Here is a 27,793-nt window from a genome sequence, read left to right as displayed (position 1 = left end):
GTGGAATTTCTTTATAACAAACCATCCAGAATGTCAGATCCAAATAATTTTTTATCATTGTTTATTAAAGTGAATACAATTATGCATCTTCAGCCTTGTTGAAGCAGTATGTTAAACAGCACTTTCCACAATACTGCCTGTTGAAGTGGCTGGCCATGAACACACCAGCACCACATTCCTCTGAGGGACATTCACGGCGTAGACGATAGATTTTCCCATATTCATCAACCTAAAAATTGAAAACAAACTTAATTTCCAAACTAATAGGAAAGGGGAAAACAATGCAACATGTACGAAGCCTGCAAGCATGTTTATCAACAATAGGTCATGCCAGTAAAAGTTATAGGATGTTAAGTAAAGCAAATACAGTGGATTCCGGTTAACTGGGCCATCAGGGTAGGTGCTTATTTAGTGCAAATCTTAAAAAAGAAAAACTAATCAAGAAAATAGCTATGATTCCCTTTGTTTACTTGCGAAGTTGCTAACCAGCAGAAGTCGCATACACTTCAGTGGCTGTAAAAGACTGTGCTTAGAACGAACGGGTTTTAAAATATCAGTTACATGAACTTGTCTTATCTATTTAGGCCAAAGGATTTGGTTCAAAGTGATTTTTGATCATTTTTTAAAATTGACTTTTTAAAAGAAATCCAGATCCTTGCCAAGACACCATGGAAAAACTGACCAGCTGAAAAATTTACCCTAGGTCTCTGATCTAAAGAACACAGCAGCATACACTGGATGAATTCCATTATCAATAACTATTACAAACTAATACACAACTTTAGAATGCAGTAGGAATATCAAGTGTTCTAATTTTGTTCTGTATTTCATTTAAATTTATTTCTCAATTAAAAGGTAGTTTGCATTTTGTTTATACTTCAACTATTTCCATGAAATTGCCATCAGGAAGGTGGCACAGAGCCTCAGGACTGACCACCAGGTTCAGGAAGTTACCACCTCTCAAACGCTCTTGAACCAATCACTGAATGGTTCCCACAACCTATGGACTCACTTTCAAAGACTCCATCCCATGTTCTCTATATTTATTGTTTCCCTTCTTCTGGTACTTGCAGTTTGCTGTCTATTGCACACCTGTTCTTTATTTTGTCCTGTTGCAGTCTTTCATTGATTCTATTACAGTTCTTGCATTTACAAGAAAATGAATCTCAGGGCCGTATATGGCCACATATATACCTTGATAATAAATTTACTTCCAACTTTGAAACTTCAGTTGATTGGGCAAAAATGTACTGGTCCTAATGTGTCCCAAATTACCAGAATCCACTGTAGTTCTATTTTTAAAACCCACTATATAAGGGGTATGCAATGATGAATTTTCAGAATCCAATAAATCAGAAGTTGAGGATATAATCCTTTGTTGGAGGTGGGCAAGTGCCAAGTCTTATGTCAACAAGGAGTCCAGTAGTTGGGGGAAGAGAAAATATCAATTCTCAAGAATTGAAGAGGCATAAATCTATCATTTTTTCCCTTTTGGAGAGCAAATCTACATCCATGGCATTACCAGCACCCTAATTATACATTTAATTGCAACTGTACTAAGCCATTTAGATGACAATCTACTCTCACATTAAACAGTGAATCCTTAATGTATAGTATTACCTTGTAATATTTAAGGACAGCAAGTTTGACCTTCTTCCTCTTATGCTGGTTCTTCTTTGGGGTGGTGTATGACTTCTTCTTCCTCTTCTTTGCGCCACCTCGCAGTCTCAACACAAGGTGTAGAGTTGATTCCTGTTGAACAGCAATTATTTTGGAAGTGTAAATTTTCAATTGTTGTGTTACACAAGGCATCCTGCAGGAATTACATGCAATAAACTATTTCCAAGTTCACAAAGTGTAACCAAGCTTTGAAAAAGTAAATATACCTTCTGGATATTATAATCGGAGAGAGTACGGCCATCCTCCAGTTGTTTCCCAGCAAAGATCAGTCGCTGTTGATCAGGAGGAATACCTGCATCAAAAAAAACCCATCCCATTTTACTCAAATTTTAGGTTAAAGAAACTAACTGTCATCCATGAAGCTGCAATATTTTCACTTATGAATACAGCCTAGAAATCTACTCAAAGAGATCTTTGAAAGTAATTTCTCTATGAAGTACAAACAAAAAGTCACACCAAATTCTTTTTATCATAGCCCAATCTAGATTTAAATGAAACTATAATCTGTGTCTCTTTTATAGGTGTACAAAGGACACACTAAATGTGCAACTTTTTATATTTCTCCAAGTCCTTTAAATACTTGGTTTTTAAAAAATGAAGAATGTTCCTGCATAGTTAAAGTGAAAGGTTGCTCCTAATTTTTGGTCCTACCTTGCAAGTTCAACCATTTAAATCCTTACAATTGTGTGGAGAATGTTGCGACCAAAATAGCTCAAAATATTAGAAATACTGGTTTAATTTGCCTATCCACCAACTACTAAGACCACATCTGACATGTGGGATAAATTTGTTGAAATGTGTGACGAAACATCAAATTAAATGGAGAGAAAGCATTCTTAGAATGCAGTATTACCGTGAGAACATAAAATAAGACATTCAGCCCCATGATGATCATAACAGTATGCAGCCACAGGACATACAACATATCCTTTCAACTCTTCCCTTCCCAAAAATCTGGAAACATAAAATATATTTTCCAGATAAGACAATGCTTCACTTGCACTTCTTACAACCCAGGGTCCAGAATGTAGTCTCTTCATTGGAAAGACCAAATTGATATGCCACTTGATTTCTAGACTTTAATATAAAACCTTTTGAACTTTTCCCATCAATACACTCACAGCAGTCACATGAAAATGAATGGGGTGTACTGCATGCCATCGCAACGTATTAAACTACAGCTCTAGAAACTAACAGCCTGGCCTTCCTATGGAAATGAAAATTAAATTCTCAATTAAGATCGCATTATACCTTCCTTGTCCTGAATCTTAGCTTTAACATTTTCAATTGTATCCGAGGGTTCAACCTGTAACAAAAAAGTTGTGTAGTATATTCATTGTGCATTTTTCAAATATTTTCATAGAGCACGACATCACCATTTCAAAAATAGAACTGTTTAACTGATTTGAAAGACAATCATTAGATTAGAATATGGAAAACATTAGTAATAAGACTGCAAAACACATTCCATTATTTCATCACAGAACAATAAAATAAAATTACTATGGTGGGACAGAATGTTAATGGCAAGATGCTTAACCTTGCTGACACATGAAGGGATTTTGGGGTCCAAGTCCCTAACTCTCCAAAAGTGGCTGTAGCAGTTTGTAGGGCACTTGTCTTTATTAGTCAAAGCATTGAAGTTACATTCAGTTTGTAACTATAACTCTGGTTAAGCTACACCTGTGGAGCATTGCATTGAATTCTGGCTACACCATTACCGCAATGACAGACGATTACCAGGATGTTTCCAGGACTAGAGGACGTATGCTATAGAGAGGTCTGACAAACAGGTTTTCTCTGAAAACAGCAAATGCTGGTGGGAGTTTGAAAGATTATGAGAGCTATAGACAGACAGGATCCTCAAGGGTTAAACAGACTAATACTAGACAACAAGCATTTATGATGAGTGGAAGCAAGTTTTTTTTAAAGAGTAGTGAGTACCTGGTACATACTGTTAGGGATGGTAGTGGGGGCAAATGATTAGAGGCTCAGATAGGCACGATTGTCCAGAGAATGGCAAAATATGGAAGGATTAGTTTAATTAGCCATTACATTACTAGCTTAATTAGTCCAACACAACAGTGCAGTCCTAACATGCTCAAAATGCTGGAGGAACGCAGGCCAGGCAGCAGCTATGCAAAAGAATAAACAGTCGATATTTTGGCTGAGACCTTTCAACAGGACGTGATCTATTCCCACGCTATACTGTTGTGTGTAAAATATAATCTTACAATCTGGAATTTTTAACTCAACTGTATTTTTAATTAAATAATGAAGCACCTGTTTAGGGGTTCATATACGCTGTTGGGGCCAAAACCAATTAATTAATGGTCTGTTCCATCTTCAAGTTAACTTAATAAGCGCTGACAGTCCAAAGGGCGATCAAGTAAAACAGACTTCCCACACCCGATAGACTGAAGCATCCTCCATGTAAGTAACCGAGGCCTCTGGATTCATTTTAACTAGGGAACATGTGAAGTTTCTCTTCCCAGAGACAACCTGTACTTTTCTAGACAGTTTATCGTCGACTTCCTTTTTAAATTTTAGTTAATTCTAAAACAGATTGTTTACAAATATTTCTATTTTAATTTTCACCCACCAGGCGGGGAGTCGGCCTCCCAGTGCTGGTCGGTCCCCACCACGTTCGCTTACCTCGAGGGTTATCGTTTTCCCCGTTAAGGTTTTTACAAAAATCTGCATTTTGAAAGTCAATCCACCTACAACAAACGAAGGGAAATAGCTTTAAAATTCCGGTTAAGCAGTTAATGATAGCCAACGTGCGGCATGACTGACGAGCTCCTACTTACCACCACCTTCCCTTAGCGGCCGATCATCGAAAAAGGACCTTCTTCGCGTGCAATGGGGTTTCCCAAACAGGCTGCAGGGCGTAGGCGACTAACACACTCCTGTCTCAGTAGGCTTAATTTTTTAAACAATATGACAATCAAGAAAATATTAAAAGAATTTCAAAGTGAGTGTAAAAATTATTAACAAATAGTAATCGCTTTATTTCTGGCAAATTATCGCAATTGCATTGTTGCACTGTGGAAGTCTATAACTATAGCAACAAAGTATTATCTACACATTTCGTTTTAGTGTGACGCATAATATTAGGATGTTAAAGTAAAACATTGATTAATTTCTTAAAAAGGTTAGTTTATGAAAGATGCATTTCCCATAATACGCTGCGGGCAACCTCCTTAGCAACGGACCTCGAAATGGAGTTGGTGGTGAGGTTGTGAAGGGAAGGAAGTGGAAAATAACTCTTCTGATGATAGTCTTTTGTCGGTTCCAGATGCTGTTACTCGTTAAATGGTAGTTATGTTGATCCGTGGTGCAGATAGCCTGGTTCTCCCTGGCATGTCACCGAACGAGTGATCATCTCACCCGGGATCGGTAGGGAATGGCCCAGAGACGGATGCCCGCCGCGGGTCTGTCGAAATGTCAGGCGATTCCCAGTGTAACCGACCGAAACTTTCATAGCCGCATTCGGGCACAGATTGAGTCCGAGATTGGCAAGCTGGGCTATACAGAGCAGGGAGTTAATGGGCATCGGTACATTATCTATAAAAATGCATTTGACAAGGTAAGAATGAGTGGCAGATACAACAATAGACAATAGCTGCTGGAGTAGGCCATTCAGCCCTTCAAGCCAGCACCACCATTCACTTTGATCATGGCTGATCATCCACAATCAGTATCCAGTTCCTGCCTTCTCCCCATATCCCTTCACTCCGCTATCTTTAAGAGCTGTATCTTACTCTTTCTTGAAAGAATCCAGAGAATTGGCCTCTACTGCTTTCTGAGACAGAGCATTCCACAGAACCACGACCCTCTGTGTGAAAAAGTTTTTCCTCAACTCCGTTCTAAATTGTCTACCTCTTATTCTTAAACTGTGGCCTCTGGTTCTGGACTCCTCCAACATTGGGAACATGTTTCCTGCCTCTAGCCCGTCCAATCCCTTAATAATCTTATATGTTTCAATCACATCCCCTCTCATCCTTCTAAATTCCATTGTATACAACCCCAGTCGCTCCAATCTTTCAACATATGACAGTCCCGCCATCCCGGGAATTAACCTCGTAAACTTACGCTGCACTCCCTCAATAGCTAGAATGCCCTTCCTCAAATTTGGAGACCAAAACTGTACACAATACTCCAGGTGTGGTCTCACCAGGGCCCTGTACAACTGCAGAAGGACCTCTTTGCTCCTATACTCAACTCCCCTTGTTATGAAGGCCAACATGCCATTAGCTTTCTTCACTGCCTGCTGTACCTGCATGCTTACTTTCAGTGACTGATGAACAAGGACACCTAGATCTTGTTATAGGTGTCAAAGAACAAAAGAACACAAACCAGCGAACACTTATATAAAACTCTTCCACAATCAATCTAACCCTTCTCTCCTACACTGCCCACAGCTCTATTTATTTATATCCATGTGCGTATCTTAGGGTCTCTTAAATGTTTCTGTTGTATTAGCCTCTTCCAGCACCCACCACTTTGTATAAAACAACCTGCCTGTGATATCTGCCATAAACTTTCATCTACTTAACTAAACGAATACATTTAGACAAGTAATTTATTGGTATGGAGTGTCTCATTCAGAGAATAGCAAAACAAATTGACACATACAAACTGCTGGAAGAACTCAGCAGGTCAGGCAGCATCTCTGGAGAGGAATAAAGAATCAAAACTTTGGGCCTAAATCCTTCATCAGGACTTCCTTCAGCATTTTGCATTTGTTACTGTCTAGATTTACAGCTTCAGCTGAATCTCATGTGTTTAGCAAAACTCAAGCAAGAGAATATATATATATTATGTAAACATAAATATATGTGGAGCAAATTGAGACATGCAGAGAGCCAGCAGAGAAAACATTACATATACAATTAATTTGGAGATAATTGCCTATGCATTTAATTATTTTGAACTTATGACATTTACTTCATCCTTAGATGATTGAAAATACCACAGCATATAAAAATATTCTCACAGCCACCAAACAAGAATATGACGAAAGCATCAATGTTTTACTCAAAGGACAAAAAGACTCTTTACTTCTGCAGAGAAAGCTGAAATCAATGGCTTCTGAGCCGGCGACACTCATGGCTTACAAGAACAGAGTTATGCAGCTTCAAAAAAAGTACAAAAAGTTTTGCTGTTCTTTTTAATGTTTGCTGTTTCAAAGTATCTAATATTAGTTTATTTGACATATATACTAGGCCTTGTATAATTGAGCAATGCATCTCTAATCTTTTAACTCAAATTCCCTAGAAAGACAAACATCACTAAACAATTGCTTGTTGAGCCTGTAAGCTAACTTCTAGTGATTTGTTTTCAAGGGCACCCGGATCATTCTGACAACATCATTCAAAAACAGTTACTTTTTTAACCAAAGTGGATAACCTATTTTCCCACATTGTCATATTCTCACATTCAGTTAGCCATATTTATAGCCTCCTAAAGCCTCTCTGCATCCTTACAGCCCACACACCATCTTGTTTTATGTCATTAGCAAATATGGATACATTATATTTGATCCCCTCATCCAAATCATTAACAAAGACCAAACAACTAGGTCCCAGCACTGATACCTAAGGAATTCCACTGTTTATAGCATTCCAATGTAGAAGTGGCCCATTTATTTATAATTTCTGTTTTCTTACTGTTAGTTATTCTTTTATTCAGAATCATGTTTATTGTCACTGACGTTAGTTGTTAAATTTGTTGTTTTATGGCAGTAGTGCAACGCAGATTTAACAAACTGCTGTAAGTTCCAATAAAAATAAATACTGCAAAAGAGGAATTGTGAGGCAGTGTTAATGGACCATTCAGAAATCTAAAGAAGCTATACTAAAACATTGTGTGTGGGTCTTCAGGCTCCTTTACCTCCTTCCTGTTGAGAAGAGCGCATGTTCTGGTTGATGAGGGTCCTTAATGGTTGATGCTGCCTTCTTGAGGGAGCACTCCTTGAAGATGTCCTCAATGGTGGGGAAGCTTGGGCCCAAAATGGGGCTGGCTGAATCTAGAACCCTCAGAAGTTTCTTACAATGGTGTACATTAGCTGACGCCTCCTTAACTGCCAGTGACGCAGCCAGTTAGGATGCTCTGTATGGTACATCTGTAGACATTTGCGAGCCTTTGGTGACATAAGAAATCTTCCGAAATTCCTAATGAAGTATAGCCTCTAGCGTACTGTGCCTTTGTTATGATTGCATCAATATGGTTGTCCCAGGATAGGTTCTCTGAGATGTTAGAGTCATAGAGGAGTACAGCACAGAATCAGGCCCTTCAGCCCATCTAGCCCATGCTGAAACCATTAAAATGGCCTACTCCTATTGACCTGCACCGGGACCACAGCCCTCCATATCCCTACAATCAATGTATGGATCCAAACTTCTCTTAAGCATTGAAATGGAGCTCACATGGACCACTTGTACTGGCAGTTTATTCCACACTCTTACTACCATCTGAGTGAAGAAGTTTCCCCCCATGTTCCCCTTAAACTTCTCACCTTTCACCCTTAATCCATGACCTCTGGTTATAGTCCCACCCAACCTCAGCGGAAAAAGACTGCTTGCATTTACCCTATCCATACCCCTCATCATTTTAACACTCACAACACGCTGGAGGAACTCAGCAGGTCGGGCAAAATCTGTGGTAACGATCAGTCAACGTTTTGGGCCGGAACCCTTCGTCAGGACTGTAGAGGGAAGGGACAGAGGCCCTATAAAGAAGGTGGGGGAGGGTGAGAAGGAGAAGGCTGGTAGGTTCCAGGTGAAAAACCAGCAAGGGGAAAGATAAAGGGGTGGGGAGGGGAGGCAGGGAGGTGATAGGCAGGAAGGGTGAAGAAGGAATAGGGGAAAACACAATGGGCAGTAGAAGAAGGCAGAACCATGAGGGAGGTGATAGGCAGCTGGGGGAGGGGGCAGAGTGACATAGGGATAGGGGAAGGGAGGGGGAGGGAATTACTGGAAGTTGGAGAATTCTATGTTCATACCAAGGGGCTGGAGACTACCCATACGGTATATGAGGTGTTGCTCCTCCAACCTCAGTTTAGCTTCATCATGGCAGTAGAGGAAGCCATTTATGGACATATCCGAATGGGAATGGGAAGCAGGGTTGAAGTGGGTGGCAACTGGGCGATTCTGTCTGTTGTGGCGGATGGAGCAGAGGTGGTCGACGAAGCGGTCCCCCAATCTGCGTCGGGTTTCACCGATGTAGAGGAGGCTGCACCGGGAGCACCGGATGCAATAGATGACCCCAACAGACTCACAAGTGAAGTGTTGCCTCACCTGGAAGGACTGTTTGGGGCTCTGAATGGTGGCAAGAGAGGAGGTGTAGGGACAGGACGGATGCTGCCCGACCTGCTGAGTTCCTCCAGCGTGTTGTGAGTGTTGCTTTGACCCCAGCATCTGCAGATTATTTTGTGATTACCCTCATCATTTTATATACTTATATCCAATCTCCTCTCAATGTTGTACATTCTAAAGAATACAGTCCCTAAGCTACTCAATCTTTCCAGGAAGACTCATGTCCTCCAGACCCAGCGATGTCCTTGAATATCTCTGCACTCTTTTCAACCTTGTTTTCGTCTTTCTTGTAAGTAGGTGACCAGCACTACATACAATGTTCCAAATTAGGCATCACCAATGTCTTATAAAACTCCAACATAACATTCCGTCTTCTGTATTCAATACATTGATTTATGAAGGCCAGTGTGCCAAAAGCTTTCTTTACAACCCTATCTACCTGTGACGCCACTTTCAACAAATTATGTACCTGAATTCCCAGATCCCTTTGTTCTACCACACTCCTCAGTGCCCATCCATTGATTGTAAGACTTACCCTGGTTGATCCTATCGAAGTGCAATGCCTCACACTTGTTTGCATTAAATTCCATCTGCTAATTTTTAGCCCATTTTTCTGGCTGATGCAGATCCCTCTGCAAACCATGGTAGACTTCCTCACTGTCTGCTATACCCCCAGTCTTGGTGTCATTCACAAATTTGATGATCCAGTTGACCACACTATCATCCAGATCATTAATATAGATGACAGAGACAAAGTACCCCAGCACCGATCTCTGCGGCACACCACTAATCACAGACTTCTGGTCAGAGACCTTGACAAATGCCTTACTAAAGTCGATGTGGACAGTCCACTGCCTTGCCATCATCCACTTTCCTGGTAACTTCCTTGAAAGATTGGTTAGACATGACCTACCAGGCATGAAACCATACGGACTACCCTTAATCAGTCCACATCTATCCAAATACTTATATATCCAGTCCCTTAGAATACATTCCAATATCTTTCCCACGACTGATGTCAGACTCACCGGCCTATAATTTCCTGGTTTCCATTTAGAACTGTTTTTAAGCAGCGGAACAGCATTTGCTATCCTCCAATCCTGTGGTACATCATCTAAAGATGCTTTAAATATCTCTGCTTGGGCCCTGGCAATTTGTTAACATGTTAAGCCCTGGGGATTTATCTACCCTGATTTTCCTCAATGTAGCAAACATTTCCTCCTCTGTAATCTGTACAGGGTTGATGCCCATGAACTTGAAACTGTTCACCCTTTCCTCCACTGACTTCGCATTGAGGATTAATGTGTGTTTTCCTGACTTCCCCTTCTTGAAGTCCACAATCTGTCCCTTGGTCTTGCAGACATTGAGTGTAAGATCGTTATTGTGACACTAGTCAACCAGCCTGACTATATCGCTTCTATACACCTCTCCAAATCAGAGTATCACACCCAATACTGCGTATTAACTTACTGCATGGTATTTTCTTGAAGGTTTGAAGGTCCAAGTGCACTGAATTAGCTAATGCCTATTTTGCTCTTTATAATCTCAAAAAGTTGGTATATATTTGTCAAACATTTTCATGCATTTGTGTTACCTCCATCCAGTTGTATTTTAAAATGCTCAGTTATCATTTGCTTTCATAGATTTCGTAATTTCTGTACTACTAATAGTAATAGACATCCGTTAGTCTCACGAGACCATGGATTTACGCCTTGGAAAGTTTCCAGGGCGCAGGCCTGAGCAAGGTTTATGGAAGACCAGCAGTTGCCCATGTTGCAAGTCTCCCCTGTCCATGCCACCGATGTTGTCCAAGGGAAGGGCATTAGGACCCATGCAGCTTGGCACCGGTGTTGTCGCAGAGCAATGTGTGGTTAAATGCCTTGCTCAAGGACACACACGCTGCCTCAGCCAAGGCTCAAACTATTACTATTAATATCAGGCTTATGAGTCACTAGTTTCCTCTTTTCTGTCCTCTTTTCTGTCTTCCTTCTTGCACAATTGGTTTACACTTGCTACCTTCCATTCTGGGAACCAGTGCATCTACCATCTGCATACCTTTAAAGTCTTAAGATACTGGCCATCATATCTTCTCCAATAATAGTTTTGTATTAATGTTAATTTCTTTGAGCTCCTTGTCTACTTAAGATCTTCCACTATTTTTAGTTGGTTTTCTGGAATTGTTTCCTTTTTTTCTATTTTTAGAAGCTCTTCCCATCCTTTTCTGTGTCTCTTACCAATCTTATTTAACTTTCCTTATCAATGTTTTTGTCATCTTTCACTGAATCATGAAGTTTTCCAACTCTTAAGCTTAATGCTCTGTTTGGGCAAAGTTTGAACCTTTTTCTTTGATCTGATAGTATCCATTTTGTCTTGAAAACTGTGGTTGACTTGAGTCTTTTATTTACTTTAAAGAGGGATCTGTTTCTGATATCGATGTGAAATTCTATCATTTGCTGCAACGATATCTGTTAAATTTTGCTAAGTGTGTATTTTCCTCTCAGATTGATTACACCCCCAGTCTTGGTGATATTCAGCACCAGGTCAAAATTGCATCAGTGAGAAGGCTAATTTTTTGGAGCAACAGGTTATCTTTCAGGAAAATCTGCCCTTAATCTTACTCTGTGGTTTTCCTGTCAACAAATTTGGAGACATATAAGAAAATAATTAGAGCAACTTTGTCTTTCGCTGTTGACTACATTCTAAAAGGATTGAAGAGTAGCTTGAATGCAGTAGTGATCATGTGGCATTTGTGAGAAATAAAATTCAATTGAAAAAAATCAAAATAATTTTCATTTGGCCCTTGCACAATCACTTCTTGCTAATTTGTTGCACATCATAGTTAACTTAGAGACTTCAAAGTTGCTGGTGAACGCAGCAGGCCAGGCAGCATCTCTAAGAAGAGGTACAATCGACGTTTCAGGCAGAGACCTTTCGTCAGGACTAACTGAAGGATGAGCTAGTAAGAGATTTGAAAGTGGGAGGGGGAGGGGGAGATCCAAAATGATAGGAGAAGACAGGAGGGGGAGGGATGGAGCCAAGAGCTGGACAGGTGATAGGCAAAAGGGATATGAGAGGATCATGGGACAGGAGGCCCAGAGAGAAGGAAAAAGGGGAGGGGGGGGAGAAAACCCAGAGGATGGGCAAGGGGTATAGTCAGAGGGACAGAGGGAGAAAAAGGAGAGTGAGAGAAAGAATGTGTGTGTATATAAATAACGGATGGGGTACGAGGGGGAGGTGGGGCATTTGCGGAAGTTAGAGATGTCAATGTTCATGCCATCAGGTTGGAGGCTACCCAGATGGAATATAAGGAATATAATGCCTCCCCCTCCTGTCTTCTCCTATCATTTTGGATCTTCCCCTCCCCCTCCCACTTTCAAATCTCTTACTCATCCTCTGGGTTTTCCCCCCCCTCCCCCTTTTCCTTCTCCCTGGGTCTCCTGTCCCATGATTCTCTCACATCCCTTTTGCCAATCACCTGTCCAGCTCTTAGCTCCATCCCTCCCCCTCCTGTCTTCTCCTATCATTTTGGATCTCCCCCTCCCCCTCCCACTTTCAAATCTCTTACTAGCTCTTCCTTCGGTTAGTCTTGATGAAGGGTCTCGGCCCGAAACGTCAACTGTACCTCTTCCTAGAGATGCTGCCTGGCCTGCTGCGTTCACCAGCAACTTTGATGTGTGTTGCTTGAATTTCCAGCATCTGCAGAACTCCTCGTGTTCGCGAACTTCGAGACTTAACAGGTTATATTTTATCATTTTAATTCACAGACCAAAAGAAATTAAAATCAGATAAATTCTATTTCAACAGAATTGAAATCATTAAAAAAAATACAGCTGGTTTAGAAACTTCCCTGCAAATAACAAAAAATTCAAGAAATGTAAAGGATGAGACAACAGAAGAGACCCTGCTGCCAGAAAAAGAAACTTCAAATTTTAAACTCATTCCAGGTCTGAAACGTGTCAAAGAATTATGTCAGTTATCATAGATACATTTATTTTATTACTTTATTATATATTTCAATCAAATGCTTACTATTAGACATGTGTAATATCTAATTTTAAAACTTAATTTTCCTTACGTTTTGAAACTTTTTAAGGTATGTTATTCCTGTAGCCTTGTTTGGAGCAGTCTTAATAGCAGATGATTCCAGGCACTTGCCAGCAAATGACTGAATGTTGCTGCTATGGAATATAAAACTGTGGTTCTTCCTCCGATTCTATTTATCATGTGAGGTTCCTTTTCCTATTGTTTTCTAATGCAATCACACTCCAGCAGCAAAAAGTCAGGATAGGGAGAAATATATAGCCACAGCTATGTAAAATTCCTGTGAAAATGAAATTGGAGAGGTACTGTTAGACCATAAGATATAGGAACAGAATTAGGTTATTTGGCCCATCAAGTTTGGCTTTTCATCATGGCTGATCCAATTTTCCTCTCAGCCCTTCTCTCCTTTCTTCTCCCTGTAAACTTCATGCCCTGACCATCTTAAATATACATAAAGACTAGGTCTCCACAGCTGCCTGTGCCAAAGAATTCCACGCCTTCACTACTCGCTGGCTAAAGAAATTCCTCCTCATCTTCATAGTAAAAGGACACTCCTCTATTCTGAGGCTGTGTCCTCCAGTCTTAAACTCTCCCACCATGGGAAACACTTTCTCTATATCTACTCTATCAAAGCCATTCGATAGGTTTCAATGAGGTCACCCCTCATTCTTCTGAATTCCAGTGAATACAGGCCCAGAGCCCTCAAACGCTTTTCATATGACAAGCCATTCAACCCTGGAATTATTTTTGTGAACCTGCTTTGAACCTTCTCCAGTTTCAGCACACCCTTTCTAAGATAGGGGGTCTAAAATTGCTCACAAAGTTCCAAGTGAGACCTCACTGGTGCTTTATAAAGTCTTAAAATCACATCCTTGCTTGTATATCTAAATCCTCTTGAAATGAATGCTAACATTGCATTTACCTTCCTCACCACAGAATCAACCTGCATCTTAACCTTTAGGGAATCATGCACAAGGACTCCCAACTTCCTGTGCACTTCAGTTGTATGTATTTTCTCTCCATTTAGAAAATTGTCAACCCTTTCATTTCTTCTACCACAGTGAATGATCATACACTTCCCAAGACTGTATTCTATCTGACATTTCTTTGCCCATTTTCCTATCTATCTGTTCCTCTGTAGCGTCTCTACTTCCTCAAACCTACCTGCCTCTTGACCTATCTTCATAGCGTCTGCAAACTTTGCAACAAAGTCATTAATTCCATCATCCAAATCATTGATGTATGATGTAAAACAATCGGTCCCAACACAGATCCCTGAGGAATACCACCAGTCACCAGCAGCCAACTGTTCTCCCACTTGAAGCATATATTTACTGAGAACTGCTTACATGGCAAATGTCAGTATCTTTCCCAAAAATACCCCCAAAATGTTGGATTTTTCCAGCATCTGCTGACCATTTAAGCACAGATATTGTCACCTCCCAGACTCATCCTACCAATAATGGAAGCCCTGCACTCTTTAGATAGGACTTCTCTTGTGAACAAGAATGTTTTAAGATGGATGAGGTGCTCAGAACTGTTTATTTTATGTTTGTATAATAGGCCTAACATTGGAAGAATCAGTAAATATGGAGGATCTATGCAAGCATCTGCAGAAACTAGAAAGGAAACTTAAGGACTTAAGAGTGAACAAAGAAACAAAATATGTGCCAATACAAATCAAAACTAAAATTAGCGAGAAGATTAATCAAAAAATGCAACAAAGTGAAGAGCTGGTTGTGGCAAATGAGCAATTAACACTCAGGTAAACAATAAGGTTTGAGTTGTTTTCTTATAATTGTTATCAGTTGTATAGTTGATCTTATATAGCAGAATCTCACCTGGTCCCTGAACTCCTTCATCCTGATCAAAAAGTCACAACAGCGCCTTTATTTCCTGCGGAGCATCAGGAAAGCTCACCTCTGTCCCAGAATATTGACAGACTTTTACCGCTGTACCATTGAGAGCATACTTACCAACTGCATCTCAATGTGGTATGGCAATTGTCCCGTATCGGACTGCAAAGCACTCCAGCATGTGGTGAAAATTGCCCAGTGGATTATCGACACCCAGTTGCCCACCATTGAGAATATCTACCATAAACGCTGCCTGGGCAGGGCGAAAAGCATTATCAGGGATGCATCTCACCCTAACCATGGACTTTTTACTCTCTTCCCATCCGGTAGGCACTACAGGAGCCTGCGCTCCTGCACCAGCAGGCACAGGAAGAGCTTCTTCCATGAGGCTGTGACCCTGCTGAACCTCTCATGACAGTGTTAAGCAATATTGCGTCCATATTGTACTGTCTCAGTACTTTTATATTTGTGTGCTGTAGCACTTTTTTTATTCGCAGTTATTTTGTAAATAACACTATTCTTTGCATTTCTGGTCAGAGCTAAATGCATTTCATTGGCTTTGTATCTGTACTCGGCACAATGACAATAAAGTTGAATCTAGTCTAATCTAATCTAATATTCCAGATACACAAAACTGAAGATGATAGCAGATGCAGTTACTGCTTGGGGGCATTCAGATAAGAGTGTTTCTCTCACTGAATCCATTTGGCCAAGTATGACAAAAGCAAGATCTCTGAAAGGTATACATTATAATGTGCAGATCTGTTTCAATCTAATGCTGGTTTTGATATTTATATAGGTACTATTAAGTAGAATCTAAGTTTTTGCTTTGGACATAGTTGGGCAATTGTGTTCAAATTACTCTCAAAATTGTATTGATAAGGTTAAAATTATTTCACATAATCATATGCCTATTGTCTTCCAGCAGTATAATAAATTTAAGTAATAAGGAAATTTATTGACATTGAAGAATTTATTTATGTGGATGGATCCTTAAGGTCGATATAGCCGGGGAGTGATAGCTAGTGGGAGCTTATCCCCACTATTAAGTGCTTCCAATAGTGTGCGTCTCAAATAGCCTTGAATAATCAAGCCCAGGTCCTGGATATCTCATGTGGCTTAGCTACCAAGCACTAAGGAGTAATTTCTACAGACAGAAGGGCAAAGGTGGTTTACTGGCGTCTTAAAACCAGTTGCTTTGAGCAGATGGGGCTTGTTGTAACTTATCTAGGAGAAGGAAAACATTGATCTCAAAGCTCTGCTGCCTTGCAGATATATCCACTCGTGGGGAAGACTTTGGGAATAAACTTCGAGGAAGAATCCAGAGCTGGATTCCCTAAAAAAAAATCCTATGTTGAATTCAACACTGACTGGCAACTCCTGTAACACTGTATCTTTCTCTGCCATTCCTTTGGACTCAGCAGCTATGTGGAGAGGGGGAGCCTGCTACATGGGCAACAGTTTGCTCTCCATATCCTACTGCCCTGGCTTGCGTATCATGTAGACACCTGGGATGCAACATCCTTGGTCAACCCCCAGCAATAGAGGGCCTCATTTTATGTGAATGAAAATACCATATGCTTGTCAGAAGACAATCACTTCTAATAACATGTTGTAATTCTTTGAGTATTACTAAATTTACATAATTAAAATGAGTTCATGATTGTGAACTATTGTGGTTTATCTACTAATTATTGTGTAAAATTAGGTCTTTAAAACATAAAAACTTTGGAAATAATATTACTACCTGGATATTCAGTGGAAACAAGCTCAATGTAAAGATCCTTTTTGAATGCTTAACTGAACAAAATTTGGCATCCACTTTCTATCATTCTGGTCAGATTTGTAACCAGAACCACCTTCAGGTGAAAGGATTTTTAAACCCACAACATTTAATGTTAATTCTTTACTTAATTTAATTTGAGTTTAAAATTCTTGAAATTTTACATTGGTTTGAATAGTTTCACCCAGATTGTATTGTGAAGCAAGTATAAACTAATGAAAATATTGCCCCATACCCTGATTTTTATTATTTTATTATTATTATTATTATTATTATTATTTTATTTAATGGATTGCAGCATCTTCACTGTGATTGAATAGAACTGAATTTTCACAACATGAGTGTATATAGCAGTGGCTATTTATTTTTTCCACAGTAGATGTCACCATTTATATACAATCTGCCCCCACCCCCCATCTATCTGCTTAGCCCTTCTTTATCATTTGTAATTCCTTTGCAACTTTATCAAGCTCACTTTCTGCTCTACCTTTGGACCATCATTAAATTTGAAATTATTAAAAAGAGAGTCTAAAACCCTTCATCTAATAAGTTATTCATGGTGCATTTAATGAAACATGAAGCTTGGTCCAATAAAGACTACTTATCATCTGAAGTTTAACTGCCTAAATAACATAAAACAAATGTTTCTTGTCTGGCTGTATTCCATTGTAAATCAATACAATTTGCTTTGATGCAGAGGTTGATGTTCCTTGGCCTGGGGTATTTGATGACGATGATCCTAGTAATATTGATGAAGCTGCGTACTTGTTGGAGTATGTTGAGAGGTGAGTTAATTTAGGTAACATAGTCTTTATACACATCTCAGAGATATGTCTGTTACCTTTAGTCTGTCAGCAGAGGATTGTACTGTTTGGCCAGGTACCCCATCTGGGCTGCATGCTTTTCGTTGGTTCACGCTCCTAAAGGCTGCTTGCACATCAGCCTCATCTACTTTGCTAACAAAATTTCCCATGGTTTGGTGCCTAAAGTAGAGCATATCCAATGTTGAATCAATCAAATGTCTGTGTAACAGAAGTGTACCCTATCTTCATTTCTAAATTTCAAACCTCTTGAGTTATAGGCCAATATTCTATAAGCCTTTTTGACTTATTTTATCTGTACTCTAGAATTTAGTTATTGTGTATGTGAACACACAAGTTCCTTTCCTCGTTTTACCTCAATCTGAAAAAGATACCTTCTCAAATCTGACATTGATGACTTCACATTGCCCTAGATTGAGCCCAACTGTTACTGTTTTACTGTGTCTATAAAAAGTATTTACGCCCCCCCCCACCCAGAAGTTTACATGTTTTATTGTTTTACAGCATTGAATCACAATGGATTTGGCTTTTTTGACACTGAACAGAAAAAGACGCTTTTGTGTCAAAGTGAAAACAGATCTCTACAAAGTGACCTAAATTAATGAGAAATATGAAACATAATATAATTGATTGCGTAAGTATTCACCCCCTTTGAGATGACACACCAGAGCATCACTGGTGCAGCCATTTGGTTTTAGAAGTCATATAATTAGTTAAATAGAGAGCTGTTTTTGGAGATCTGTGTGCAGTTACAGTTTCAATTGATTGTAGTAAAAATACACCTGCATCTGGAAAGTTGAACTGTTGGTGAGTCAGTATCCTGGTAAAAACTACACTGTAAAGGCAAAAGAACACTCGAAGCAACTCTGCAAGTCAGCAGATGGATATAAGATAATTTCCAAGTCACTGAATATCCTTTGGAGTACAGTTAAGTCAATCATCAAGAAATGGAAAGAATATGGCACAGCTGTAAATCTGCCTAGAGCAGACCATCCTCAAAACTGAATGACTGTGCAAGAAGGGGATTAGTGAGGGAGGCCACCAAGAGACCTGTGACAACTGGAAGAATTACAAGCTTCAGTGGCTGAGATGGGAGTAAACAACAGCTGTTGCCCGGGTGCTTCACCAGTCTTAACTTTATGGGAGAGTGGTAAAGAGAAAGTTGAAGAAAACTCACGTTAAATCTCAGTTAGAGTTTGCCAGAAAACATGTGGGAAACTCTGAGGTCAACTGGAAGAAGGTTCTATGGTCTGATGAAACCCAAATTAAGCTTTTTTGGCCACTAGACTAAACGCTGGACAATTTCGATCAGTTTGTAGAGATCTGTTTTCACTTTGACACAAAAGAGTCTTTTTCTGTTGATCAGTGTCAAAAAAGCCAAATTAAATGCACGGCAAATCAATGCTGTAAAACACTAAAACGTGAAAGCTTCCGGGGGGGGGGGTGAATCCTTTTTATAGGCACTGTAATCGTTCACTTCCTCTCACCATGTTTCTTTTGTTACTTCCTGCAACCGGTAAGTTTCAATAGATACAGAGAAATGTATACAATGTGCATCTGAAATTCTTTTTCTTTGCAAACATGTGCAAAAACAGAGGAGTGCCCCAAAGAATGAATGACAGTTGAATGTTAGAACCCCAAAGCCTCCCCCAACTCCCCCTTGCCACATATAAGCAGCAGCAAAGCAATGACCCCCCCTCCCACCAGCAAAAAAAAATATTGGCACCCTCCACCAAGCACTCAAGCGTGCAGCAAAGCAACAGGAAAGACTTGCAGAACCCCAAAGACTACTCACTCCCCTGGTAATTCGACATACTGTATCACAGGCTCTCTCTCTCCCCCTAATAAGAGAAAAAGGGGTGACCCTGTTTCACAGCGAGAGGGGAGACATAACAAAACAACTCACTGGTTTATGGTGTTAAAAGTCTTTTTGGAGCTCTGTGCCCAAAGAACTCGGGTCTCTCGCCGCACAGCCAGCAGTCAGCTTGCAGCTTACGATCTTCCATGTACTCCCACAACACATCAGGCGGCAGCACCGGCCTTGAATCAGCCCGTCTCCAGAGCCACAAAAATCTAGCACCCTGAAGGTGCGCTAGTCTTCAAGGCTACGTACTTGGCACTTCGAAAAGCAGCCGGTCGTGAGGCCTTGAAAGCGGGTCCCGTTTCCACAAAGAACTGAAGTCAGCGTGTAACTCCAGGTCGGGGTCTTCAAAAGAACCTTAAAGGGGAAAAAAAAGATATCAAAGATAGAAATCGAGCTGTTCCCGAAGGTGCAAGCAAAGGAGTTGCCGTTAGGCACCAACATCCTCCTAAGCTTCATTTAACTTGCTGTATTTCCTGACAGCATACCAGCCATCATCTGCAAACTTAGACATCTAACTCCTTTCTGTCATTCAAGTCATTGATGTATATAATGCAAAACTGATATTGCAGGACAGTCTCCTGGAGGACACAAATTTCCACACTTGGCATTTAAGTTTATCAAAATTTAACAAAACCCTTGACCCTCTGATCCCTTTCTCCTCCTCTCAACCAATTACTACTTCATGACATGAATTTGGCTTAAATTTACATGTCCCCTACAGCAAGTACTCATAGATTTACTTTTAGAGTAAAGGATTGGCATTTGGAGTTTTGTAGTTAAAACTCACAATTCCCAAATCAAGAGAGTTGAGGAAAAGTATGAGGAAAACTATGGTATTCTCATCTATTTATTTTAATACCACAGGTAAAAACCATCAGGTTCTAAAGATTTGTCTAAATATCGGATTTTCTTTTTACTTATATTAATTTAATGTCCAGAACGAGGGGCCACAGTTTGAGGATAGAGGGGAAGCCTTTTAGGACCGAGATTAGGAAAAACTTCTTCACACAGAGAGTGGTGAATCTGTAGAACTCTCTGCCACAGGAAACAGTTGAGGCCAGTTCATTGGCTATATTTAAGAGGGAGTTAGATATGGCCCTTGTGGCTATGGGGGTCAGGGGGTATGGAGGGAAGGCTGGGGCGGGGTTCTGAGTTGGATGATCAGCCATGATCATAATAAATGGTGGTGCAGGCTCGAAGGGCCGAATGGCCTACTCCTGCACCTATTTTCTATGTTTCTATGTTTATATTCAATGCACTAAATTCTAGAATTTAACTTTTAAAATTCACCATTTCATTATTTTAACCTCTGGCCACGGTGAAAATGCTTACAAAATTGCCTATTTATCTACTATGCTATTTCTTTATTAGTCATTGCAGCCTTAAATCAATCTATTTCAAATTTAGAGTAATATAATAAAATTCTTTCCTCATTGGCGTTTTGTCTTGGATTTTGAATAATTTGTGATAGGTTGTCAAACAACTATTCCTTGCAGTAAACAATGTGCTTTGATAAAACCAGAAGATGTAGGAGCAGAATTAGGCCATTTGGCCTATTGAGTCTGCTGTGCCATTTCATCCTGGCTGATCCATTTTCCCTTTGGCTCCAATCTCCTGCTTTCTCCCCATATCCCTTCATGCCCTGACTCATCAGGAATATATCAACCTCTGCCTTGAATATACCCAATGACTTGGCCTCCACATCCACATGTAGCAACGAATTCCACAGAATTCCACACTCTAACTAAAGAAATACCTCCTCATCTCCGTTCTAAAAGGACATCACTCTATTCTGAGGTCGTGTCTTGGACTCCACCACCATAGGAAACATCCTGTCTACATCGACTCCATCTGGACCTTTCAACATTTGATAGATTTCAATGAGATCACCACTCATTCTTCTGAATTCCAGTAAGAAGAGGCCCAGAGCTATCAAACACTCCTCATATGACAAGCCTTGCAATAATGGAATAATTTTCAAATCAAATTCAGGTTTAATTAACATTCAGCCGTACGTGAATACAGCCAAATGAAACCGCATTCCTCTGAGGTCAAGGTGCAAAGCATACACAGAACAAGAATCAAGATAGTCATATGAAAAAACATACGTAGCCCAAGTCCCTGAGTGACTTGTCCTGTGGATTGATAGTGCAGTTCTTGGCAATCCAACCTGTCATTCAACCGATCGTACACTGGAGGGTGGCACTGACAGGAGAGACCACCCCCCCAAACCAAGCATAGGCGTCTTGCTACACTGCCTTCAGCATCTCCTCTCCTGGACTGCACCAGCAGGCTAGCCCATGGCTTGAGCCCTAGTCCTTGATATAACTGTGGCCATGCAGTTTTCCCACTGTCTGTCGCACCACCAAACAAGAGTAACAGGCCTGCAGCATCTTACATTATCATTGTCCAAAAGGGTCTTGCAATTGCAAGAGAAACCTCCAAGGCAATCACTCATTGTTACACAGCAGGCTGCCTTTGCACGCCAACTTCATGTGGCAGGCAGCAACACAGTCTGCACCTAGTCTAGCTACTCTGAACCAAAACCAGTTCTTCTGACACCCTGTCCAGCTCCTCCAATCAACAGGCAGTTCACTGATTGGGTAGCAATGCAGTACCTGAGGTTCTTGGAGTCCAGCATTGTCTTGTGATCGTTAAAAAGACATTAAACAAATTTAAAAAACACCTTTGGTTGGCCCCTGAGAGGCTGCTGTGTCCGTATGCGCTGCAAATTAACCTTTAGGGAATCCTGCACAAGGCCTCCCAAGTCCCCTTGCACCTCAGGTTTTTGAATTTACTCTCCATTCAGAAAATAGTCTATGCTTTTATTTCTTCTACTTAAGCGCATGACCATACACTTCCCGACACTGTACTTCACCTGCCTCTTCTTTGCCCATTCTCCTAATCTGCCTAAGTCCTCCTGTAACCTCTCTACTTACTCAAACTTACCTGACCCTCCACCTACCTTCGTGTCACCCACAAATTTGGCCACAAAACCATCAATTCCATTATCCAAATCATTGACACATATTGTAAAAAGAAGCAGTCCAAAACAGACCCCTGTGGAACATTTGGGGTAAGAACTAGTTAGATTAAAAAGATACTAGTCAGTCAGGTCCTAAATAAGAAATTCTAAACAGAATGTTGTTGTAAAGTTCCATCTGGAATATTCTGTCGTTTCTAAATTGAAAATTCTACTTTTCTTCCAGGTTTACTAAGCTTTTTGAAGAAAAACAATATCAGGCAGCTGCAATATACGTAGCGAATTGCCCCAGAGGCATCCTTCATAATATGGAGGTCATGGAAAAGTTCAAGGGTCTGTTCTGTCTTTTGCTTATTCCTTCAAAGTCAAGAATAAAGCATTTAACTCACTGAGTTGTGCCATGTTCTGTTTTTGTTCCAGACTCCAGCATCTACAGTATCTATTGTCTTCAGTAATTAAAAGTGTCTATTTTAAAGACAGATGGATTAGAAAATAGAATAGTTTAATAATTGTAAATATAAAAATGAGAAAAATAAATTAACATACTATAACTATGGTTATATAAAGGTACTACTTCTGTTGAATTGCTGCTTTTATGCCTTTACAATGCAGAAAAACTCTGATGATCTGCTATTGTTTGGAAATTCGGATGGTTCAGCTCACTTGGTTCTGTTTTTGACACTACTTTTAGACTCACCTGGACACTGTTTCCTGCACTCCCTTTTACATTCCCATGATCTTTTTGAGCTCATCGGAACCACAATTCCACTCTACTTTCAATGTAACTGAGGACATATTTTCCTGCTTCTTTCAAACTCACTGGGACTCTTTTACCACACTCCTTTTAAACCCATCAGGGCCCCAGTTCACACGCTCACTTTAGTTAGCCAGGTTTTGTTTCCTGAGTTCCCTTTAAGCTTATTGGGATCCCATTTCCCATGTTTTTTTTAGTCATCAAGACCACAATTCCCACATTTCTTTTAACTAGCCAGGTTTTGTTTCCCAAACTTACCTTAAACTCACATGGTTTGCTAGAAAGGTTATATTATTATATAACATTTTTATACAAAATGAATTATAAGTGTGTGGGTATTATTAAGAGGAATAATACCCAGTGGTCCTGGAAATATTCCCGTCAGGCACCATTAAAGTCTCAAAGGTGCCAGTTAATCAGTTTTACTTTGTTTGCATATTCACTGGTCTAGAACTTTGCTTGCATAGAATGTAATTGTAAGTGGTAAAGAATTCATTTTACATAAATGTGAGTTAATGGAGTGCATCACATTTTGTTAAAATTATTGACTGCAATTTCATGTGCATGATTGACTTTAAACCACCACAACCATCTTCCTTTGTGCTAGGTATGATTCCAACCATTGGAGGGATTTTCCCCTTATTTGCACTGACTCCAATTTAACCAGGGCTCCTTAAAGTCATAAAGTAACACAGCATGAAATCACACTCTTCATCCCTTCCTGTCCATGCCGACCATGGTACCCACCAAGCTAGTCTCACTTTCTCTAAACCCCTCTTATGCATGTACACATCCAATTGTTGTTTAAATTTTACATCAACCACTTCGTCTGCTACCTCATTTCATGTACACACCACCCTCTGCATGAAGAAGCTGCCCCTCGGGTCCCTTTTAAATCTTTCACCTCTTACCTTAAATCAATGCTCTTAATTTTTAGTTCCCTTTTCCCAGGATAAAGACTATATGTGTTCACCCTATCTATACCAGAAGACCATACAGTGTAGGAGCAGAATTAGACTATTCAGCACATTGAGACTCCTCCACCATTCAGTCATAGTTCATTTTTTTTATATATACACCCCCCCCTCAGATAAAGCAGGTTGACAATCAATTCACATTATCTGTGACCTTAAATGGGATGTTTTTGGCCTTGGAAAAGTACATTAAAATTGAACACAACATCTGGAATTATTTATATTTCATTTGATTGGTTCATGTGGAAAATAAAGGAATCAGCATCAGATTTAATATCACAGGCATACTGTCGTGAAATTTGTTAACTTTAACGGCAGCAGTACAATGAAACATTAAGTATATATATGTCTGTTAAATAGTTAGGTAAAATATGTAGTGCAAAATAACAGAAATTAAAAATCATGATGTAGTGTTCATGGGTTCAATGCCCATTTAGAAATCGGATGGCAGAGGGAAAGAAGCTGTTCCTGAATCACTGAGTGTGTGCCTTCAGGCTTTTGTATCTCCTTCTTGATGGTAACAATGCGAAGAGGACATGTCCTGGAGTGGGGATTCTTAATGATGGACGCCGCCTTCCTAAGGCACTGCTCCTTGAAGACGTCTTGGATTCTGTGGAGGCTGGTACCCATGATAGAGCTGACTAATTTTACAAGTTCCTGCAACTTATTTCAATCTCTGAGTAACACTCATCAAAGTTGCTGGTGAACGCAGCAGGCCAATGATTATACAGCTGTCAGAGTGCTCTCCACGGTACAAATGTACATTTGTAGAAGTTTTTGAGTGTTTTCGTTGACAAACCAAATCTCTTCAAACTCCTAATGCAATATAGCCACTGTCTTGCCTTGTTTGTGGCTGCATCAATATGTTGTGTCCAGGTTAGGTCCTCAGAGATACTGATAAGGACTGATAACAAAAAACTATTGCTGAATGATGAAAACCAAAATCTTCAATTAGTTTCCATGCATATATACTGTGTTCCTGATCTACTGAAGGGAACAGAATGAACTTTGAAGTCCACAGAACAAGCTATTCTTGACAATAAAGTTGGTAACAATTCTCACCAATCAGCTTGCAGATATAAAGAAGCATTATCAGGACAAAGGAAACAAAGGCAATGATTGAGAATTGTGGATGTACAAGGCTCCTTGATGACTTACTCAATCAAATGCTGCCTTGTCAAGAACAAGTTACCCTTCGCTTGCCTTGTCAAGGACAAGTTACTCTTCGCTTATGGGTTTCAGCTTTTTTGTCTATGTTTGAACAAATATAATGAGGTCAGGAGCTGAGTGACTTTGGTGGAACTCAAGCTGAGCTCTCTGAGTAGTTTTAAAGACGCAAACAACAGGAATTATGCAGATGCTGGAAATTCAAACAACATACATCAAAGTTGCTGGTGAACGCAGCAGGCCAGGCAGCATCTCTAGGAAGAGGTACAGTCGATGTTTCAGGCCGAGACCCTTCGTCAGGACGCACCAGCAACTTTGATGTGTGTTTCTCTGAGTAGTTTGTTGCTAAGCAAGTTTTATCTGATAGCACTATCAATTGTTTCCTCCATCACTTTGTTATGATTAAGGGTAGACTAATGGACTAGTAGTTGGCCAATTTGGATTTGTCCTACTCCTTTTGTCAGGACCTACCAGGGCAAATTCCACATTATTGGGTAGATGCCAGTGTTGTAGCTAGAACAACTAGAACAAGGGCATGGCAAGTTCTGAACAACATTTGGACAATAGTACTGAAGTTGTCAGGGCCCATAACATATGCTGCATCCATTGTCTTCATTGTGCATTGTCAGCCCTTGCACAACAGTGCTGTGTCTTGCTTTGTTACAGTGAAAGCATCGAGCTGCTATGCTAGTTACTTGAATGGTTACCCTGATAATGACAACAGTTTTTCCTGCTTTCCCATTCACATGACTTGAGATTGATCAGCCAAGAATTACATGGCAGGACCCGAAGAAGACACTATCATTATTGTATTCATTCTGCATTTTGCACTGACACAATTTTCTTACATTTTCTGATACTATTTTCACAGCTGTAGCAATAATATAGATCTTTTCAAATGCAAGCTTAAATATTTTTTTAGAATTCAGCTTAGGCCAGGTGAATTCATCTGGAAGGCCTTTATCTTACTGGAGTTGCAAATTCTGAACTCATAATGAGATATATGCCACTTTTGAACTGTGACTAATTTATGAAGTTAACTCATATGGACTAACATCAGATGTCTAGTGAAGTCACAAACGGATCTTTTCAAAAGTATTCAATTGAGGACTATGATGGGTAGAAAAAGATACATATGGCGACACTAGGTACTGTGAGCGATATCAAAGAGGAGTTTCTCAGCACTTGACATGAAGCCTGTTGGCCATTCTAGTCAGTAGAAACTGATCTGCCTGCATCCAGCCAGCTTCTCTAGTAATAATATTGGATTCCACTATTTGTATAGGCCTCAAGGCTGTGATGGAAGGAGTACAATCCTTCTTCCAGTAGAATAGAATACTTGGCAGAAATCACGGTGGAACTGTTTTGCAAGAATCTATGTCCTCCATCAAGGAGTCTGTCCCTATCTCTCAGTCTCTCTGGATCTGTGTATCACTGGCAAGGCCAGCCTTTATTGCCCATCCTTACACAAACAAAAGAAAATCTGAAGGTTGTTGGAAATCCAAATAACACACACAAAACGCTGGAGGAGCTCAGCAGGCCAGACAGCATCTATGGAAAAGAGTACAGTTAACGTTTCAGGCTGAGACCCTTCAGCAGGCCCATCCCTAGTTGTCTCGGAAAGGCGATAGTGAGCTGCTTTCATGAACTGCCACGGTCTCTTCGAACATAAAAAAGGTCACAACTGCATAAATTTCTAGGACTTTTCAGGAGGGCTAGTTGTTAGTGTCAGGAGATAAACTAACATCTATTACAAGGCTTTTGTCACTTGTTAAGAAAATAACACCCCACTCGGGAATAAATTACTTCTTCAAAGTGAGGATGTTGTGTAACGAGTCCAATTTTCAGGTAGTTAATCGAAAGTATATGCCTTAAGGCTGTAACTAGATGAGGCTTTTCCTTGTGATAGAAATATGCTGCACTTTTCCACAAGATTACAAGATTTCATTGGTTACTGGCATTTTATGCCACCATTGAGTAAAATATAGGGTGAATTATTTGGGTAAATTGTACCAAAAGGTTGATTAGGTGTGGCACTTATTATTATACAACACAGAAGGGGCAATTTTTTTCACAATAGCAGACAGGGATATCATCAGCAAGGTGCTTTGCAACTGCCACATCAAGACTTTTGACAACCTCTTAGCTAGAACGCTGTGGGAATCAGGGAAACGTGGATGCGTCTATCTCCAAGTTCCTCTTCCAGTCAAACACCATGGAAGTATTACTTCTTTGTTTGAGTCAAGGCCCTTCAGTTCCCTGGTTATTGTTCAGTAGGACAACAGATGTGTCTTGTTCCTAGTGGAATTGAGGTCCCCACTTCTTATTAAGGATAGGCTCCGTCATGTCTCATCTATCCGCTCAGATAGATCCAGTTGGCCATATGTTATTCCTCAACTGGGATAGTCTTCCAAGTGTCTGTCTGAGCTGCTGCCGAACTGATCACAAAGTGAAGCATGTCAGAGATCTGCTTTAATTTGTACTTGTTTTCCCTTCTATGAGGCATGGTTAGGCTTGTCCTCATTCTCTATAATGATGCAGCTGAGTTAAA

The 27,793-nt window shown here is 40.1% G+C and overlaps 2 protein-coding genes across 5 annotated transcripts in view; one reads left to right on the top strand and one right to left on the bottom strand.

Moving 5' to 3' along the window:
• Positions 1–44: 44 nt before the first annotated feature.
• rps27a (ribosomal protein S27a) lies at positions 45–4,536 on the bottom strand. Its single transcript, XM_063055893.1, has 6 exons — positions 4,491–4,536; positions 4,336–4,400; positions 2,932–2,986; positions 1,887–1,972; positions 1,621–1,752; positions 45–229 (listed from the first exon to the last, which is right to left on the bottom strand). The coding sequence occupies exons 2-6, from the start codon at positions 4,381–4,383 to the stop codon at positions 80–82; spliced, it is 471 nt and encodes a 156-aa protein (XP_062911963.1). The 5' UTR covers positions 4,384–4,400; positions 4,491–4,536; the 3' UTR covers positions 45–79.
• A 360-nt stretch (positions 4,537–4,896) lies between these two features.
• The window catches only part of LOC134350552 (clathrin heavy chain linker domain-containing protein 1-like), a 60,839-nt gene continuing 37,942 nt past the window's right edge, over positions 4,897–27,793 (top strand). For 3 of the 4 annotated variants that reach the window (XM_063055889.1, XM_063055891.1, XM_063055888.1), the window contains exons 1-7: positions 4,897–5,269; positions 6,642–6,829; positions 12,804–12,943; positions 14,604–14,805; positions 15,521–15,636; positions 17,377–17,464; positions 22,574–22,680. In XM_063055889.1, the coding sequence (XP_062911959.1) occupies positions 5,087–5,269; positions 6,642–6,829; positions 12,804–12,943; positions 14,604–14,805; positions 15,521–15,636; positions 17,377–17,464; positions 22,574–22,680 (1,024 nt within the window). In that variant the 5' untranslated portion in view covers positions 4,897–5,086. The remainder of the gene's footprint in view (positions 5,270–6,641; positions 6,830–12,803; positions 12,944–14,603; positions 14,806–15,520; positions 15,637–17,376; positions 17,465–22,573; positions 22,681–27,793) is intronic. The other variant, XM_063055892.1, reaches the window with a different exon arrangement.

Source organism: Mobula hypostoma, chromosome 8 (assembly GCF_963921235.1).
Source record: "Mobula hypostoma chromosome 8, sMobHyp1.1, whole genome shotgun sequence".
NCBI classification, from domain to species: Eukaryota; Metazoa; Chordata; class Chondrichthyes; order Myliobatiformes; family Myliobatidae; genus Mobula; species Mobula hypostoma.
The sequence above is the reverse complement of the archived record's forward strand: the minus strand, read 5'-3'. Positions and strand labels throughout refer to the sequence as shown.

Bases quoted from the DNA above. Each gene is read 5' to 3' on its own strand.
- rps27a (XM_063055893.1), bottom strand. From the start codon at position 4,383: ATGCAGATTTTTGTAAAAACCTTAACGGGGAAAACGATAACCCTCGAG. The intron at 1,973-2,931 runs GTATAATGCGAT...TTTTTGATGCAG, and splicing joins TAAGATTCAGGACAAGGAAG to GTATTCCTCCTGATCAACAG. The intron at 1,753-1,886 runs GTATATTTACTT...GCTGTTCAACAG, and splicing joins CCGATTATAATATCCAGAAG to GAATCAACTCTACACCTTGT.